General features: G+C 44.3%; 1 protein-coding gene across 2 annotated transcripts in view; it reads right to left on the bottom strand.

Annotated features, from left to right (window-relative positions):
• Nucleotides 1–16,328, bottom strand: part of MASP1 (MBL associated serine protease 1) — a 58,529-nt gene extending 42,201 nt beyond the window's left edge. Inside the window, exons 1-2 of one of the 2 annotated variants that reach the window (XM_004382242.1) lie at nt 15,939–16,328; nt 6,882–7,113 (exon numbers count right to left, since the gene is read on the bottom strand). In XM_004382242.1, the coding sequence (XP_004382299.1) occupies nt 6,882–7,113; nt 15,939–15,943 (237 nt within the window). In that variant the 5' untranslated portion in view covers nt 15,944–16,328. The remainder of the gene's footprint in view (nt 1–6,881; nt 7,114–15,938) is intronic. The other variant, XM_012557258.1, reaches the window with a different exon arrangement.
• Between the last annotated feature and the right edge of the window lie 520 nt (nt 16,329–16,848).

The following is a 16,848-nucleotide window of genomic DNA, read 5'->3' as shown; positions in this document are numbered from 1 at the left end:
CCAACACCACGATTCAAAGACGTCAGTTCTTCGGTGTTCCTTATTCATCGTCCAGCTTTTGCATGCATATGAGGTGATTGGAAACACGATGGCTTGGGTCAGGTGCACCTTAGTCTTCAAGGTGACATTTTTGATTTTTAACACTTCAAACGGTACTCTACTGTATTTCAGTGATTTTCAAGAGTAAGTTTGATTATAGCCAATTTTTGCCTTACCTTGCAACTTAAAAATCTAAGCATTTACAAGATGGTGCCCCACTGTAGTTTACTTTATTTTAAAGGATACTGGACTGAGAGTCTTGAGATGTAAACTCTGATCCCAATGTGACCTTGGCCAATAAGTTGATTTTCCTTGGCCTTTAGACATGATGGTCATGGAGCTGGGTGATGATTTCTAAGGTCTTAGATTCATAGAATATCAGGGCTAGGTGGGCATTAGAGACCATCTGATTCAACCCCCTGTAGTTGACAGAGGAGGAAACAGAGGCCTCTCCAGAAGCAGTTACCTGCTGGAGGTTACTGTGAGTTAGTGAAGAATGAAAACCAGAATCCAAGCCTCCTGATTCCCAGTCCATGCATTTGTCCTCTGCACGAGGCTGTCTGCAGCTTTAACAAGCCATGATCCATATGCCTCATGTGTGCACTGCAGGAATCCACACATTGCAGCCACATTCCAAAGAAGCAGATGCTGCCCTGTAGATGTGCACATGCCCGGAAGACCATGGACTGCAGGAAATCAGACTGGAGAGGAATTTTAGTAAAATTTGAGCATCTGTACTAGAGCCTTGGGGTCCTGCTCTTCTTCAGGATTAATGTGCAGTGTCGGCTCTTCCATCACCATCACCGTGACGGACCTGGATGGGAAGAGTGGTTTGTGGGCCTTGGCTGGGCCAGAAAGTGTTCCTGCGAGCTGGACTCTGCAAGCTGTTAACATGCTTGGCTGCTAACTGAAAGGTTGGGGATTCGAGTCCACCCAGAAGCACCTTGGAAAAAAACTGGTGATCTACTTCTGAAATATCAGCCACTGAAATCCATATGGAGCACAGTTCTACTCTGACACACACGGGGTTGCCATGAGTTGGAACCAACTCAACGGCAACTTTTTTTTTTAATAGGTTTGCCAGAAGAATTTAGTCACAGAGTGGAAGACCTTCAAAACAGGGGGTGTTATTCTGCCAAAGGGCAACCAGTGTTATTTAAAGTTGCTTGGAAAAGGACAGTGGTGACATGATATGTTTGCAAGTTCACTTCAAATGACCTGCCCCCAAGGCACCCCCAGAAGACTGCATACTCTTACTGGAGTGCTTATGGCTGTGGAACTTTGAGAAGGGGCTATTGTAACATGTTATTACCATTTTCTGGTATTATCCTGCTTAGGATAACGAAGGTTTGGTGGGGTCATTGGGAAAGTTCTGGCAAGGAGGATTGAGATTAGAATTCTGGGATTTAAGGGAATTTAGGGATCATCTCACCTCACCCTGTCATTGAACAGATGGGAAAACAGAATTTTGGAGCGGGTGTTAACTTTCCCAGGATCACATGGCACACTAGTGGTTCTGCTCAGATGGCAAAGGAAGAGCGTCTCTCTAATTTATAGCCAGAGAAAGCACATCATCTGGGGAAGGGTGGAAGGGCAGGGAGGGTCACAATTAGAAATAGTGAACAGATTTCAACTGTATGTGAGAAGCCTCTGGGTTTGCGAGTTAGAGGTCTGAGTGCCCGTCCTGTCCATGATCCTGAGCTTTAGTCTTCTCTTCTGTCCAGTGGAACTTGACTAAAAAACCCAAACCAAACCCGTTGCTGTCAAGCTGATTCCAGTTCATATAGACCTTATAGGACAGAGCAGAACTGCCCCACAGGGTTTCCAAGAAGCAGCTGGTGGATTTCAACTGCCAACCTTTTGGTTAACCACTGCACCACCAGGGCTCCAAAAGTGACCATTCCTGCTTGACTACCCAAACCAAATCCATTTGCCTTCGAGTCGATTCCAACTCATATCCACCCCGCCTGACTATAGCAGCAATATTCAAGTCGTAGTTCCTCAGAGGTGCTGTAGGGGAAACCCCAAGCGTGAACCAGCAGACTGAGCTTCAGGGCCTCTTCCTACCTGAGCAGCTCCACTTTTATCTGTTTTCCATTTTGAGCCTACTCAAAGATTTGTTAGAAGAAGAAAAGGGTCACCTGGGAGAAAATATTTGGAAAAAAAAACAGCACGGGAGTAGGTGAGTCTCCAGAGGACCCCTGCAGCCCTGACATTATGTGATTTGTCTGTGATTTTCAGAGGGAACCTCTGCTGGGCAAGTGTGGGCAAGGGCGCAGGGCCCTGGCATCTCCACGTGAGCACAATGTGTCAGCCTTTGAGGGTGCAGCGTTCAGCAGAGGGAGGTCTGCTCGTGCCCTACGGCTGCTGAAACCTCTTCAGGGAGGTGAAGTCCCATGCCAGGATGGCATTCTGAAAATTAGCAAGCTGTGCAATTACAAATCTAGACATACATCTTCACCACCCCTCCCCTGACCCCCTACCATCCAGCGTTAACCCCTCTTCCAAAGGAATTGGAAAAACGTGTCTGAATCAGAGAGGCAAGTGCAGTAGGTACCTCAGGCAACAGCTCAGTCCAAGTTGCCTCAAGCGAACTGCTTCTTTGCTGTGCCCAGAAATCACTTGGTCTGCTAAAGGGCTTCTAGTTTTTGAGAAGAGAGGCCCTGTAAGATTTTCTCATCCCTATTTTACAGATAGAGCCCTGGTGGTGCAGTAGTTAAGAGCCAGGCAGCTAACTAAAAAGTCACCAGTTCAAATCCACCAGCAGCTCCTTGGAAAACCTATGGGGGCAGTTCTACTCTGTCCCTCCTGTAGGGTCGCTGAGGGCAACAGGTTTTTATTTTGTTTTTTTTTAGTTTATTTTATAGATGCCCCAATTTAGGTCCAGAAAGGGGAAGTTTCTTACTCCAGATCATCTGGTGAGTTAGCGGAAGATCCAGAACCAGAGCGAGCATTTCCTGAATGGCAGGCAAGAACCCAGGACCAGGCTGCCCCTTCCAGAGGACCTAGGTCCATCTCCTTGGGGTTTCAGGAAGATGTCTCAATGTCTCACCACCCTGGATGTTGTTGTTGTTCTTAGGTGCCGTCGAGTTTGTTCTGACTCAGAGCGACCCTATGTACAACAGAACAAAACTCTGCCTGGTCATACACCAACTTCACAACCTTTGCTATGTTTGAGCCCATTGTTGCAGCCCTCTGCGTCAATCCATCTCGTTGAAAGTCTTCCTCTTTTTCATTGACCTTCTACTTTACCAAGCATGATGTCCTTCTCCAGGGAATGATCACTGCTGTTAACATGCCCAAAGTATGTGAGGCAAAGTCTTGCTATCCTTGCTTCTAAGAAGCATTCTGGCTGACTTCTTCCAAGACATATTTGTTTGGTCTTCTAGCATTCCATGCTATATTTCAATATTCTTTGCCAACACCACAGTTCATATGTATCAATTCTTCCACTGTCTTCCTCATTCATTGTCCAGCTTTCGCATGCATGTGAAGTGATGGAAAATACCATGGCTTGGGTCAGGTGCAGCTTAGCCCTCAAGGTGACGTCTTTGCTTTTTAACACTTTAAAGAGGTCTTTTGCAGTGGATTTGCCCAGGGCAACATGTTGTTTAATTTCTTGACTGCTGCTTCCATGGGCATTGATTGCGGATCTAAGTAAAATGAAATCCTTGACAACTTCAATATTTTCTGTTTATCGTGATGTTGCTTATTCTATCCACCACCCCAAATAGAAACCATTAATCAATTTCCAAAATATTCTCCAGTCAGAAAGGCCAAGCTTTGGGTAGAAATGTATTCAAGAGTCTTTAATTCAGTCTCAGAAGGGGACTTTACCACTGATACAATTGCTGCCCTTGAAAAGTACCTTGTTATTTATTTCTTTCTTTTCCACTATAAAATGCAGCTGATGTCAGCTTCTTAATCTGCCTTGCCAGGAGACTCAGTTTATTTGGGGCAAAGGTTTGACTTAAATCTTCTGTTGTGTGTTTATCGTCTTGATAAAGGAGTCCTAACAAGGTTAACCTTGGCATCTGAACAAGAAGAAAACTTGTGAAAAATTATTACCCAATAAATACAAAGAGTCAGTTTTTGGAGTGGAGAGACAGGGAATAATGGGAAGAAGTCATTGTTACAGAAAATTCTGTGATTTCTGTGGTCTGAGGGCTCAGCTACTAATAAAAAGCAAATGTTTTCATTGTCAAAATTTCTGGATGGTTGATGAGTTTGAAACTAGAGAAAAGATTGGTTAAGAAGTTCACACCTAGCTTGCCCAAATCCCTAGGACTCACTGTCACATTAAAACAATGTTTATTTTGTCACCTGATTCTTCAACTAAAATGTTCAAGAATAACATGGTTTGAAGACTGGCATTAGGTGGGGAATAGGCTGGGGGGTTTTGCTTAACCTAGTGACCCACATTTATAATTTTATCCTGAATGTTGGCTCCCACAGAGGGTAGATTATATCTTGGAAGGTATAACTGACCTTAGTGTCAGAAAGTTCAGTTTAGGATGATGGACACTTTAGGGTCTCTGGATATCCTCGGGTTGATCCTTGTCATCCCTGAGAAGTTGGCTTCATTTTTAAAGCATTTATAAAACCCGTATGTCAGTCAAGATTACCAACGACATCACCTCTTAGAGAAACCAGTCTCACCTCTTTTTCTTCTTTAGCGGTCAGACCTTACCCTCTTCCATCGTTTGGGATGACTATTTGTGTAGCTTATCTCTCTTTATCAGGAACCAGGTCTTCGGCATCCTTGAATTCCCGCAGTCCCACACAGGGCATTCCATAAGGGCTGACTCCCAGAGAGCAGTAGTTTTCAAATGGGGCAATTTTGCTCCTCTGGGAACATTTGGCCGTGCCTGGAGACACTTTTGGTTGTCATAACTGGGGGTGGGGAGGAGCTGCTACTGGCATCTAGTAGGTAGAATCCACGTTTACAGCTAAACATCAGACAATGCTCAAGACAGCTCTCCTCAGCAGAGAAATATCTGGCTCAAAATGTCAATAGGGCAGAGGTTGAGAAATCCTGTCACAAGCCCTCGCTTTGGAAAGTTTTTAGCCCCAGGAACCTTGTAGTAAATGAGATATTTCATGAGGACCCAACATAGACACTATAAAATGAGGTTAGACGGGGTAGGGGTCCAGAGCCCCACTTCCGGGCCTGCTTTCCCCCCTGCTGTGGCTCCTTCGAGGCCTGTGGTATCATGCGCCTCAGCGCAGCATAGCTTGTGAGTGTTGGGTGTGCCCAAAAGAGCAGGGGATTCAAAGTCAAGACAGGAGTTGGGGACCTTGGTCCATCACTTACAAGCTGTACAGCCTTGGGTGAGTTGCCAAACCTTCCGAGTTCGTTTCTTTGCCTGTGAAGTGGGATAACAGTACCTGTCTCACAGGATTGTTTTACAGGTTGAATTAGATTATTAGGTAAAAGAACCTTGTAAACTCACTGCTTTGGTGCTGATCAAATAGTCTGGGTAATACAAAGTTAACTCTTGTTGAATGTGGAAAAATGAGACTATAATTACACTAAAAATACACAAAACCTACTCTAGAATTTCTTTAGGAGAACCCCTTCCATGAAGCCATAGAGAGCTCAGAAAGTAATTTCTTAGGTCTCCACATTTCTTGAATGAGATACAACCTTAAACCTGATTTCTCAGAAATACTATGACCTTTCTCAGCCCCATTTTTTGTAAAGAGAACAACTTCCCATCCATGGCATTTTTTGTAGGGTCTTGCTAAAATCCATACGTATGGTTCTGCCCCCATATATTTTTTACATTCACTTCTGAGAGTGACCTCCCACCCCTGTCCATGCCGTTTGCTGATAAAATCCAAACTCCTTAGCATGACAACCAAGGTCCTTCAGAATCTTACCCCAACCAAAGTCGCCTCCTGCTGTCTCCCAGCGCGTACCTTACCTCGCCAAACACTGGATTGTTCATCATTGGTGGGACTAGGCAGTGCTCTCGAATACTTCAGATTTGGACATAATTATGGCTATATTTCTGTCTGATACTGCTTACTCTGGGGTCTCTGCCCTTTTCAGCTTGTTGGGTGTCGCGGATTGAATTATGTCCCCCCAAAAATGTGTATATCCGTTTGGGTGGGCCATGATTCCCAATATTGTGTTATTTTACTATATGTTGTAAATCCTACCTCTGTGATGTTAATGAGGGAGGATGAATAGCAGTTATGTTAGTGAGGCAGGACTCCATCTACAAGATTGGATTGTGTCCTGAGGCAATCTCTTGAGATAAAAGACAGAAGTGAGCAGAGAGACAGAGGGACCTCAGACCAGCAAGAAAGCAATGCCAAGAGCAGAGAGCGTCCTTTGGACCAGCTTCCCTGTGCAGAGAAGCTCCTAGTCCAGGGGAAGATTGATGAGAAGGCCGACAGAGAGAGAAAGCCTTCCCCTGGAGACGACACCCTGAATTTGGACTTTTAGACTACTTTACTGTGAAGAAATAAATTTTCTCTTTGTTAAAGCCATCCACTTGTGGTATTTCTGTTACAGCAGCACTAGATGACTAAGACATTAGGTTAAAGAGGACCTTTGAGCAGAGGCAATGGAAACACTAAAGGCTTTAAGGACTGAAAGAAAAAGGAGAGGTTGTGTTTGGTTGAGTCACACCCGCCAGCCTCAGTTTACTCTGTGGTCTTTTCTAGTTCTACCCACTCATCTTGCACCTTCCGCAACCTTCATTCCTCAGGGTGTGACGTTGTGTGTCTCCACTCTTAGACTGCCACCTCGGGAGGACAGCATCTAATTCTTCCAGGCTTCTCTAACTCCCAGTAGAGAGCCAGGTCCATCTGGGGAGCATGAGGGTTCTTACCTTCACATAGTCATATTCACAAAGATAGGAGGATTCCAGGTCGAAGTGCATAAAGTAAAGCTTGATCCGAAATCCCTCTGGAACGGTGATATTCCACGTCACTTCCGAATCACTCGGATAGGAGTCTGGATAGCCCGGCGACTGGATATGGCCAAACATATCATTTAGCTCCACGGTGTGGGCTGAAGCCTTCAACAGGGAGAAGCACAGAGCATGATAAAGAAGGAGCCACCTGAAAGATATGAAGGTGGGTCTGCTTACATCAGCAGCCGGGAGATCAAGTCCTTAGCATACTTCCACCACTGACCTGCTGTGATTACTTCCCCCTTCTGGGCCTTGCTTGCCCATCCCGCAATACAAGGAAGATGGTAACTAGACGATTCCTAAGTTTTCTTCTAGTTTTACTCTTTTGAAGATTTGATAATAGTATTAAACTTTTCCCAAAAATACCACATTTGAGATTCTCATACATCTCCTTTTACTGTGGAAAATATAAGTTTCATGATTAGGTAAAAGTTGATATTATTTCTTCAGTTCAGCTTCATGTTAAAAATCATAAATGCTTGATTCATTTTTTGAGAAAGTAAGTAATAAAAACCTGGTAAAACTGGGGTAGGAGTCTCTGGGTGGTGCAAACGGTTAACACGCTAGCTACTAACCAAAAGGTTGGAGGTTTAAGTCCACCCAGAGGAGCCTCAGAAGAAAGACCTGGCAATCTACTTCTGAAACACCAGCCTTTGAAAACTCTAAGGAGCACAGTTCTACTCTTACTCACATGGGATCACCAACTGTTTTTTAATATTGGGATGAGATATATCATACTCAGTGATGGAATCCTCAGTACTTTAAACAGATTTAGAATGTTGAATGAGGTATTTTATCACAAAATCAATGTACACAAAACCTCGAATAAAGAAAGAATGAGCAAAACAAGTTTTTTTTACCCCCTCTTGCTAACTGTTCTAATAAAAGGGTCAAAGACCTGCAACTTAGGAATCAGAAAACATGGACTATTAAACGAGTTGCATAAGGGCCAAGGAAAACTCAATAAAACTTACAGAACATGCCAAGTGTGGCTGATGCAATAATGAGGTAGAGTGACCGAAACCAAAAACAAAAAAACCGTAGTGATCCTACAGGACAGAGTAGAACTGCCCCACAGGGTTTCTAAGGAGCTGCTGGTAGGTTTGAACTGCCAACCTTTTGTTTAGCAGTCAAACTCTTAACCGCTGCACCACAAGGGCTCCTGGAGGGATTGAGGTGGGTCAAAACTTGAATGCTCAGTATGCACGCCAGGCATCTAACAGATCACTCCTCCTGCAAGACCCGGGGACCTTGAACTTCAACATCCCCAACTCCCCTCCAAGATCGTTCTCTCGTTTCTGATTTCGATTAATGGTATGACCATCTACCAGTTCTTTCAGCCTGAAATGTTATCATTCTTCTTTCCTCTTCCATGCTATTCAATGGTCACCAAGTCCTGTTTATTCAGCTTCCTATGTTTTGGAAATCCATATACTCCTGTCCAGTTAAGTTCTCAGCTTAAACTTTCTCATGTGGTCTATTGCTATAGGATGGTAACTGGTCTCCTTGCCTGCATCCCTTACTTTATACCACTCAACAACCTTTCATCAAAGTCGATTTCCTAAAACACAGATGTGACCATGCTACTCCACTGTGCCTGCAGGAAAAAGCATCTATCTGCTTCCTGCACGGCCAAAACAAACAAACCAAGCTGTTGCCATTGAGTCGGTTCCAACTTATAGTGACCCTATAGGATGGAGTAGAACTGCCCCATAGGGTTTCCAAGGAACATCTTGTGAATTGGAACTAACGACCTTTTGGTTAGCAGCCGTAGCTCTTAACCACTGCGCCCCTAGGGCTCCCCCTGCATGGCCAGAGAGGCCCTTTTTGACCTGGTGCTGATCTGCTGATCCAGCCTCATCTCAAGGCCAGTCATAGCAGCCTCCTGTCATTCTGGGAGCCTGCCATGCCCTTCCAAGCCTATGTCTCATTGCACACACTCTGCCCATTCCTCACCTGCTGACGTCTTATTTCTGTTCCACCATCCACCAGCCTATGAAGTACCCCTCCACTCCACTGCTCCCTGCCTCTGTTAGAGGGGGTATCACACTGCCCTGCTCTAGGCACAGCCTTTGAAGTTAGGTGTACTTCTTCCACTTACTGGCTGTGGAACCTTGGATGACTAGTCCCTCTGAGCACCCGTGTCCTCCTATGTAAAATGGAGATTATAATCCCTAAATTACAGGGTTCATATGAGCATTACAGATGTGTTTGTAAAGGACCTAGTATAACCAGTTGCTGTGGAGTCGATTCCTACTAATGCCAACCTCAAGTGTTACACAGAAGAGCTGCATTCCATAGAGTTTCAAGGCTGTGACCTTTTGGAAGCAAGCCTTTCTTCTGAGGCCTCTCGGGGTGTTCTGAACCACCAACCTTTCAATTAGTAGCGGATTGCTTAACTGTCTGTGCCACTCAGGGACTCCAGACCTAGTCTAGAGCCTGATATGTAATAAATGATGAATGAATGAATAAAAAGTAGGGCCAGAGTCTTAGCCTAAAAAGTCAATGCTATAGGAAACGGTAACAGCATTTCCAGATTGATAGCTGTATCTTTGCTAGTCAAGAAGTTGTTAACCTCCTCTCTGTCTGTGTGTGTACAGATGCACGTACATGTGTTTATACAAACCAAAAACCAAATCCATCGCTGTTGAGTCAGTTCTGACTCATGGCGACCCCATGTGTTACAGAGTAGAACTGCCCCATAGGGTTTTCTTGGCTGTCACCCTACAGGAGATCACTGGCCCTTCCTTCTTCAGCTTCACTGGATGGGTTTGAACCGTCAAGCTTCAGGTTAGCAGTTGAGTACACATCCTTTGCGCTACCCAGTGATTCCATGTGCATGTGTGTGTTTGTGTGTGTGTGTACGTCTGTACGCATTCATATGTACATAAATTTTTGAGCATGTAAACACAGCAAGATAACTACATATATAGGTTATCCACCTGTTGTTGTTAGGTGCTGTCGAGTCGGTACTGACTCAGAGCAACCCTATATGCAACAGAATGAAACACTGCCTGCTCCTAATATAATCCATATAAAGTAAATTTTGTCGTTGTTGGGTGCCATTGAGTTGGTTCTGATTCATAGTGACCTCACGTGGCACAGTAGAGCTGCCCCGTGGGTTTCTTTTGTTTTTTTTCTTATATCAAGTACCAAATGAACTCATTTTCTTTCTTGTTAATTTTTGTATTGGTGATACCCTCATGTGGTTCAACGTTACAAAGGAAGAAGTAGAAATGCGCTAAAAGGTCTCCTTCCCACAACCGTTTCCCAGCCACCGAGTTCCACTCTCCAATACGATTAATTTTTAATTTACTTTTACAGATGTATTTTTTCATAAACAAGCACGTCGCTTATGTCTTTCACCTTTTCTTTCTTTTCTACAATTGGTGACATTCTGTCCGCATTGTTATGCTCCTTGCTTTTCTGGTTTAATGACATTATCTAATTTGTAGATCTTTCCACATCAGTACATAAACTGCTGCTCATTCTTTTCAATTTCGTCATGTACATGCACCCCAGTTCATTTAACCAAATCCTGTATTGATGGGCATTTAGGTGGTTTCCAATCTTGCCTTTCCCAAGCAAGTTGTAATGAATAACCTTATCCCCAAGTCCTTTTGCACCTGCGTGACCTTATCTGTGGGAATAATATCTAGAAGTGCAATTACTGGCTCAGTGCATCAGTTTAATAGCGAGTTTAAGGTGTAAATAAGGGAGATCGCAGTATGCCAAAAAATATAAAATATTATCTCAAACCACAGTGATCAGAGCCTCACATGTGCAATCACACAGGTTTATAGTTTCAAAGTGGAATCACGCCATATAGTCACCAAATATTTAGCATCTATTTTGTGCCAGGCACTGAGTAGGTGCTAGAGATACAGCAATGAACAAAATAGACAAGAATTCTGCCTTCTTAACAACTTGCTGTGGAGTACCTGGGTGGGGCAAATGGTTAAGCACTCAACTACTATCCCAAAGGATGGCTGTTCGAACCCATCCAGAGGTGCCTCAGAAGAAAGGCCTGGTGATCTGAAAGGTTACAGCCTTGAAAACCCTATGGTGTGTGGTTCTATCCTACACACACGGGGTTGCCATGAGTCAGCTCCACAGCAACTGGGTTTAACAACTTGCTGAGGCAAGATAGGTAGGAATGAGGATCCCCACTTAACGGATGGGGAAACGAAGGCTGAGAGAACCCACATCACCCTAGAGCCCACACCCTAAAACCAAAGCTCTTCCCACTGCCTTGGAATGTTCTTTTTAATAATTTATTTTATTTTGTGTTGTTGTTGAGAATATATACATCAGAACAGACACCAACTCGACAATTTCTACATGTACAATTCAGCGACATTGATCACATTCTTCAAGTTGTGCAACCATCTAACCCTCCTTTTCCGAATTGTTCCTCCCCCGTTAACATAAATGCACTGCCCCCTAAGGTTCCCATCTAATCTCTCGAGTTGCTGTTGTCAATTTGGTCCCATATAGATAGATCTTTAAAAAAGCACAATGCTCAAGGCAGACATCCTTTACTAGCTAAGCTTAAACTATTATTTGGTTTTAAGAAGACTTCAGGAGATATTTTTGGCTTAAGGTTTAAAGATTATCTCAGGAAAATTGTTTCAGAGGTTCATCCAGCCTCCATGGCTCCATAAATTCTGGATTCCATGAGAATTTGAAATTCTGTTCTTCGTTTTCTCCCATAGGGTTTTCTTGGGTGTAATTTAACCTTTAAGGAAGCAGATCTCCATGTCTTTCTCCCGTGGAGCTGCTGGGTGGGTTTGAACCAACTGTTTGGTTAGCAGCTGAGTGCTTAACCATTGCATCACCAGGGATTCCAAATGGTCTAGAATGATATACATCAAGCCATTAATGGTGGTTATCACTGGAAGTGGGATTATGAGTGTTTTTATTTTTGTGTATATGAAATGTTCAAAGTTGTCTCGAAGAACTGTGTATTATTTTTTTCCATAGAAAGAGGATAATATTTAAATTTTTTTCCAAGGCCCCTCCAATAGCAACATATGAGATGTTATTAAGAAAACAAAATGTTTTAATCCAATAGCCAGCATCAATATATTTTTTTAAATTGATCTGTGGAGGGAGGGCCTCACAGGCAGAGAGAAGGCAAAGCATAGGTCCACATTCTCCAGGGAATCAGTAGGAAAGTGGAGTCTAGAACCGCTACCTTGCAGAGCCCAGGCAGCCCCGATTTCGAGTGAGGAAAAGGATCAATGTTAACAAGACTGTGAGTTGTGGCTCAGTTCTGCCTGAGAGGACAGACCACTGGTCTTGGGTGAGAAGAGCTAGATCCAGGGTTTGGCTTTGTTTATCTGACCCACCTTGGGGAAGTCACCCGAAGCCTCCATTTCCTTATCCATGAAGTGGTGATAATGAGGACTTCCCACAGGGATCCTATCATTGTAAAGGAGGAAGGGAAAGCCTTTTGTTAACTGTCCAGCCCTAGGCAAACATTAGTGATGATTGCTCCATAGCACTGCTTCCTGAAAAGCAGGGGTTAGGAATGAGCTTTGGCTTCCAAACCGGACTTCCCTGCAATAGAGACACCTAGATTATGCAAGGTTGAAAGGTCAACTTTCTCCATGCCTGCTTTTTCCAGACCACATTGAGGAGACGCTGAGCCTTCTAAGGATGATCCTGTCAAGGGCTGGTGACTGACAGCTCCATCTTAGCCCCAGAGTCCGGTGCCTTGTGTGGCAGACAACTGGTCAGCGTGGGAGGAAGGCTGCGGAAGCTTTCTGTTCTATTTCATTTGCATGTCAAAACCGCCTTAAACATTTGAAACAAATAACTCCAGGCATATTATGGGCTTGAGCATATGCTTGCTTGCTTTGGTTCTTAGGCTGCAAATTGAAGAATGTAAATTGCAGCTTTCATTTCCCATCACACTTACTAAATGTCTTTGGCTTCTTATGCACCAGACACCTGCTGTACAATTCCTGACACCTGCTATCTATCCTCAAGCTAATCAAAAAAGTCTAGCTACATTTACTTGAAATGTCAAAAGTAATATATAAAGATGAGATTTGATAAGCTCTTCTGTAGGAGCAGACTACTAGGAACACATAAAAATGCCTAAATATATCTACGATTGTGGAACGAGTAGTACTTTTTTATATTCTCCATTCACTCTCCTTATTTCAACCTACACACGAAGACTCAAAGGGTTTGAGTATTCGCACTGAAAGGGACTGTATAGATCTCTTAGATAGCACCCTTATTTGGCAGATGATGAAATGAGACCCCAAGTGATGACTTGTTATGCCCAATACCATACGGCGAATTAGCTTCAACAGAAGAAGGGGAAACAGAAGCTCACAGACGATGCTGGGTTCATGCCTATATAATACCCAGGCATCTGGCCAAAGCAATTAATTCTGTGAAAAATAATTCATCAAGCCTGTGGCTTTATGTGGAGATTAAAAAAAATGCTAATGCCAGAACCTCTCCCCAAGTGATTCTGATTTAATTGGTCTGGGGTGAGGCCTGGTAATTGTTAAAGGACCACAGGTGATTCTAACATGCAGTCAAGCTTGAATGCCACTGGATTGAATGGTGTAGAATAATATACTTGGTTGACAATCAAGTGGAAGACAGTAGAAAAGTATCCTGGACTTGGAGCCTTAAAGCCCAAGTTTGAGTCTGGACCTCTTCAAGATCCTCAGTGTGGCTTTTTGGGCAATTTTCTTAACTGCTTTTACTCTCACTTATCCGTTAACCTTACTTCATGTGAAGTCTGAGGACCAACTGCAGAAGTGCCCGTGGAAATGCTTTACAAACTCCAAGGTGCTCTATCTATGCGAGGCAAGACCATTTAAAAACTTTTTGAGTGGAGCACATTTCTAGCATTGTTTTGCTTTTCCACAACTGAATTCAATTCACCCAGTATTTATCGAGTGCCTAACAGGAAACAGCATTATGCTAGGTGATGGGCATGCCAAGATGAATAAGACATAGATATTGTCCCTCAAGGAGCTATCATGCTTGGAAGGGGAGATGAATGTTTAAACAAGTAGATATTACAATGACAATTTGTGATTGTTGTTTGGTGCTGTCGAGCTAGTTCTGACTCCTAGCGACCCTGAGTACAATAGAACGAAACACAGCCCGGTCCTGCACCATCCTCACAATCGTTGCTGTGTTTGAACCCATTCTTGCAGCCACTGTGTCAATCCATCTTGTTGAGGGTCTTCCTCTTTTTACAATGACAATACGAGACATAATTCCAAAGGACAGAGATGGCATAAAGGAGGAGATGCTCACCCTGGAGATGCTGGCCAGGGAAGAGGAGGTGATGTTAGAACTGACTTGAACAATTGGGACCGCTAGGTGAAAAATAAAGGGGAGGGATGTTCCAGGTTGAAGATGAGCATATGCAAAGATACAGAGCTGTTACTCAGACCTGTAGTTTGGTATGGCTGGGGCGAGGGAGTAGGGAGGGATTAAGATGGAGAACGGGTGGGCAAAGGTCAGTTAGATTATTACTCCATGTCCAAAAATAAATAAATAAATAAACCAAACCTATTGCCATCAAGTCAATTTTGACTCATAGTGACCCTATAGGCAGAGTAGAACTGTCCCATACAGTTTCCAAGGCTGTAATCTTTATGCAAGCAGATGGGCATTAATAAATCCCATCTGCTTTAGGAGAAAGGACAACGAAAATGGATAGCAGGATTAAAATGACAATGGATTTAACAAGAATAGAACGATCAAATTAACCTTAAAGACCTTATTATCTCCCTGAACCACAGGTAATCTGAGTTCAAAGGGTTAACAGTCTAATCCGTTGCTATCTAGTCGATTCCAGCTCACAGCACCTTATAGGACCGAGTAGAACTGCCCTATAGGATTTCCAAGGAGTGGCTGGTGGATTCGAACTGCCAACCTTTTGGTTAGTAGCCGAGCTCTTAACCACTGTGCCACCAGGGCTCCCAACACAGTCTGGAGCCCCTCATTTCCGCTATACCCAGACAAGTTGCTAGTTGACTTTGCAGAAGAGAAACAACTAGAAATGCTTTCTCCACTGAACAGAAGATTAATGGGGAGAGAGGTGTTTAGGGACTTCACACATCTGTAGAGTGTTTTTCCTTTTTTTGCTTTTTAAATAACATTAACACTTAGAAATTCTAAAAAGAATTAGGTGGTTGGGCTTTGGGACTCCGAGGAAAACTTAGAAGGACTGGCTGGTAAGAAGAATCAGTGACTCTGAATGTAGGCTTGAGAGCAGGAGGACTGAGGAGCTTGAAACCAACTGGAATTTAAAGTCCTGGTGTCAGAACGCCAAGGCTCCTCTTCTTGTTTTTTGTATTTTTTTTTTTTTTACATTTGTAGTATCCCTTTAAGAGCCATTTGGTGCAGTTCATATCCTGATTCAGGATACCAGCTGCCTCTGATTTCAGGGAGAAATGCAGAAACTTATGAGGAACTGTGAAATGGGGACAGGCTTTAATTTTCTAAATTGAGGTTTTTAACTGGCAAACTTCTGAAGGTATAAGAAACCACAGAGCTGAGCTGTGGGAAGCTGGTTTCTCTTCCGGTCAGAATGAGTAAACACATAAACACACATCTCACTCACAAAGTGTTGGGAGAGATAAATCAATGCCCTTTGCAGAGAAGGAAAACTGAAAATCAGCCCTGTGGGCAACAGGGGGGAGTCCCGTTTGCCAGCAGCAGCACCCTTTGCTGGCAGAACGAAATCTGAGCTCAGCAGCACGGGGGCAGGATTTGCACGAAGTCTCCCGGTTCAAGTTGCATGTCCCAGGGAAGGTGCCCAGCCCAGATCTCCCTTCTCAGAGCCCCAGGGGTTGATGAGAAACTCCCTCACCACCACCCACGCCACACAGAGGTGAGTCTGCCCGGAGACCAGGGCAGACCTTCTGAGGCTACTTGACACCTGGTCCCTGGAAGGGCGCCCCTGCCTTGTCATGCCCTGTCACTCACCTCATTTTCCTGTCTTGGGTGTTCCCGGCCACCTGGCCTCCGTCCCCCTGGCCTCACTTGTCTGCGAGCTCGTCCTCTGTGTGCTGTCACGGATGCCTTATCTTTGTTCTGAGGTCCCTGTGTGTCTCTGGAATTGGCTGGCATTCTCCATTCAGGTCACGCCTTCCCCTGCCTGCAAGAGATCCCCTCTCCCCCTCTCTCCTGTTGGCTTTTCCTCTCTCCTCTGACTGGCTCTCACACACTCTCAGAGGGACCTGACGGAACAGAATCTGTCCTCTCCCTTAAAACATGTGCTCCTCCAGCTCCTTCCTGTATCCCGTGTGGCTGGCCCCAGCCTTTGAGAGAAAATAACTGACAGGCTCAGACTGGTATTTGTATCACCGTGTGTGTGTGTGTGTGTGTGTGTGTGTGTGTGTGTGTGTGTGTGGTGTGTAGGGGCTGGAGGGGGACAGTCTAATTTCTCTTGCCAGATGGCTATATAACTTTCTGCTCTTTTTCAGGACACTGGCAAAAGAACACCAATTAAACAGAAACAATCCACTAAGAAAGCAATTCTAACATCAACACAGAGAGAGAGAAACGATCCAAATCCCAAAGCCTCCGTCTGCCCACAAACAAACAACTGCAGGTTTTCCTGTGAACAGAGCCGTGGGCTCGGAATGCGAGGAAGCACCAAGCAAGCCCTGTTCTTGGCTAGAGGTCCTTTGCCCCTCAGGAGCAACGCTGGCAGCGCTATTTTTCAGCTCCTCTGAGTTCAGAGGTCTCCTCCAGCCCAGAGAGGGTCCCTTGCAGCAAGAAAACCGAGTACCCTGAGGGTGTCGAAAGACCTAGCCCTGCATCCACGTCTGTACACGTGGTTTGTGGAGAAATGCACACCACACTGGGTTTAAGCTGAGCTGAATAATAAGAA

Source organism: Trichechus manatus, unplaced genomic scaffold, assembly GCF_000243295.1.
Source record: "Trichechus manatus latirostris isolate Lorelei unplaced genomic scaffold, TriManLat1.0 scaffold00092, whole genome shotgun sequence".
NCBI classification, from domain to species: domain Eukaryota; kingdom Metazoa; phylum Chordata; class Mammalia; order Sirenia; family Trichechidae; genus Trichechus; species Trichechus manatus.
This window is presented reverse-complemented; position numbering and strand designations above follow the sequence as displayed.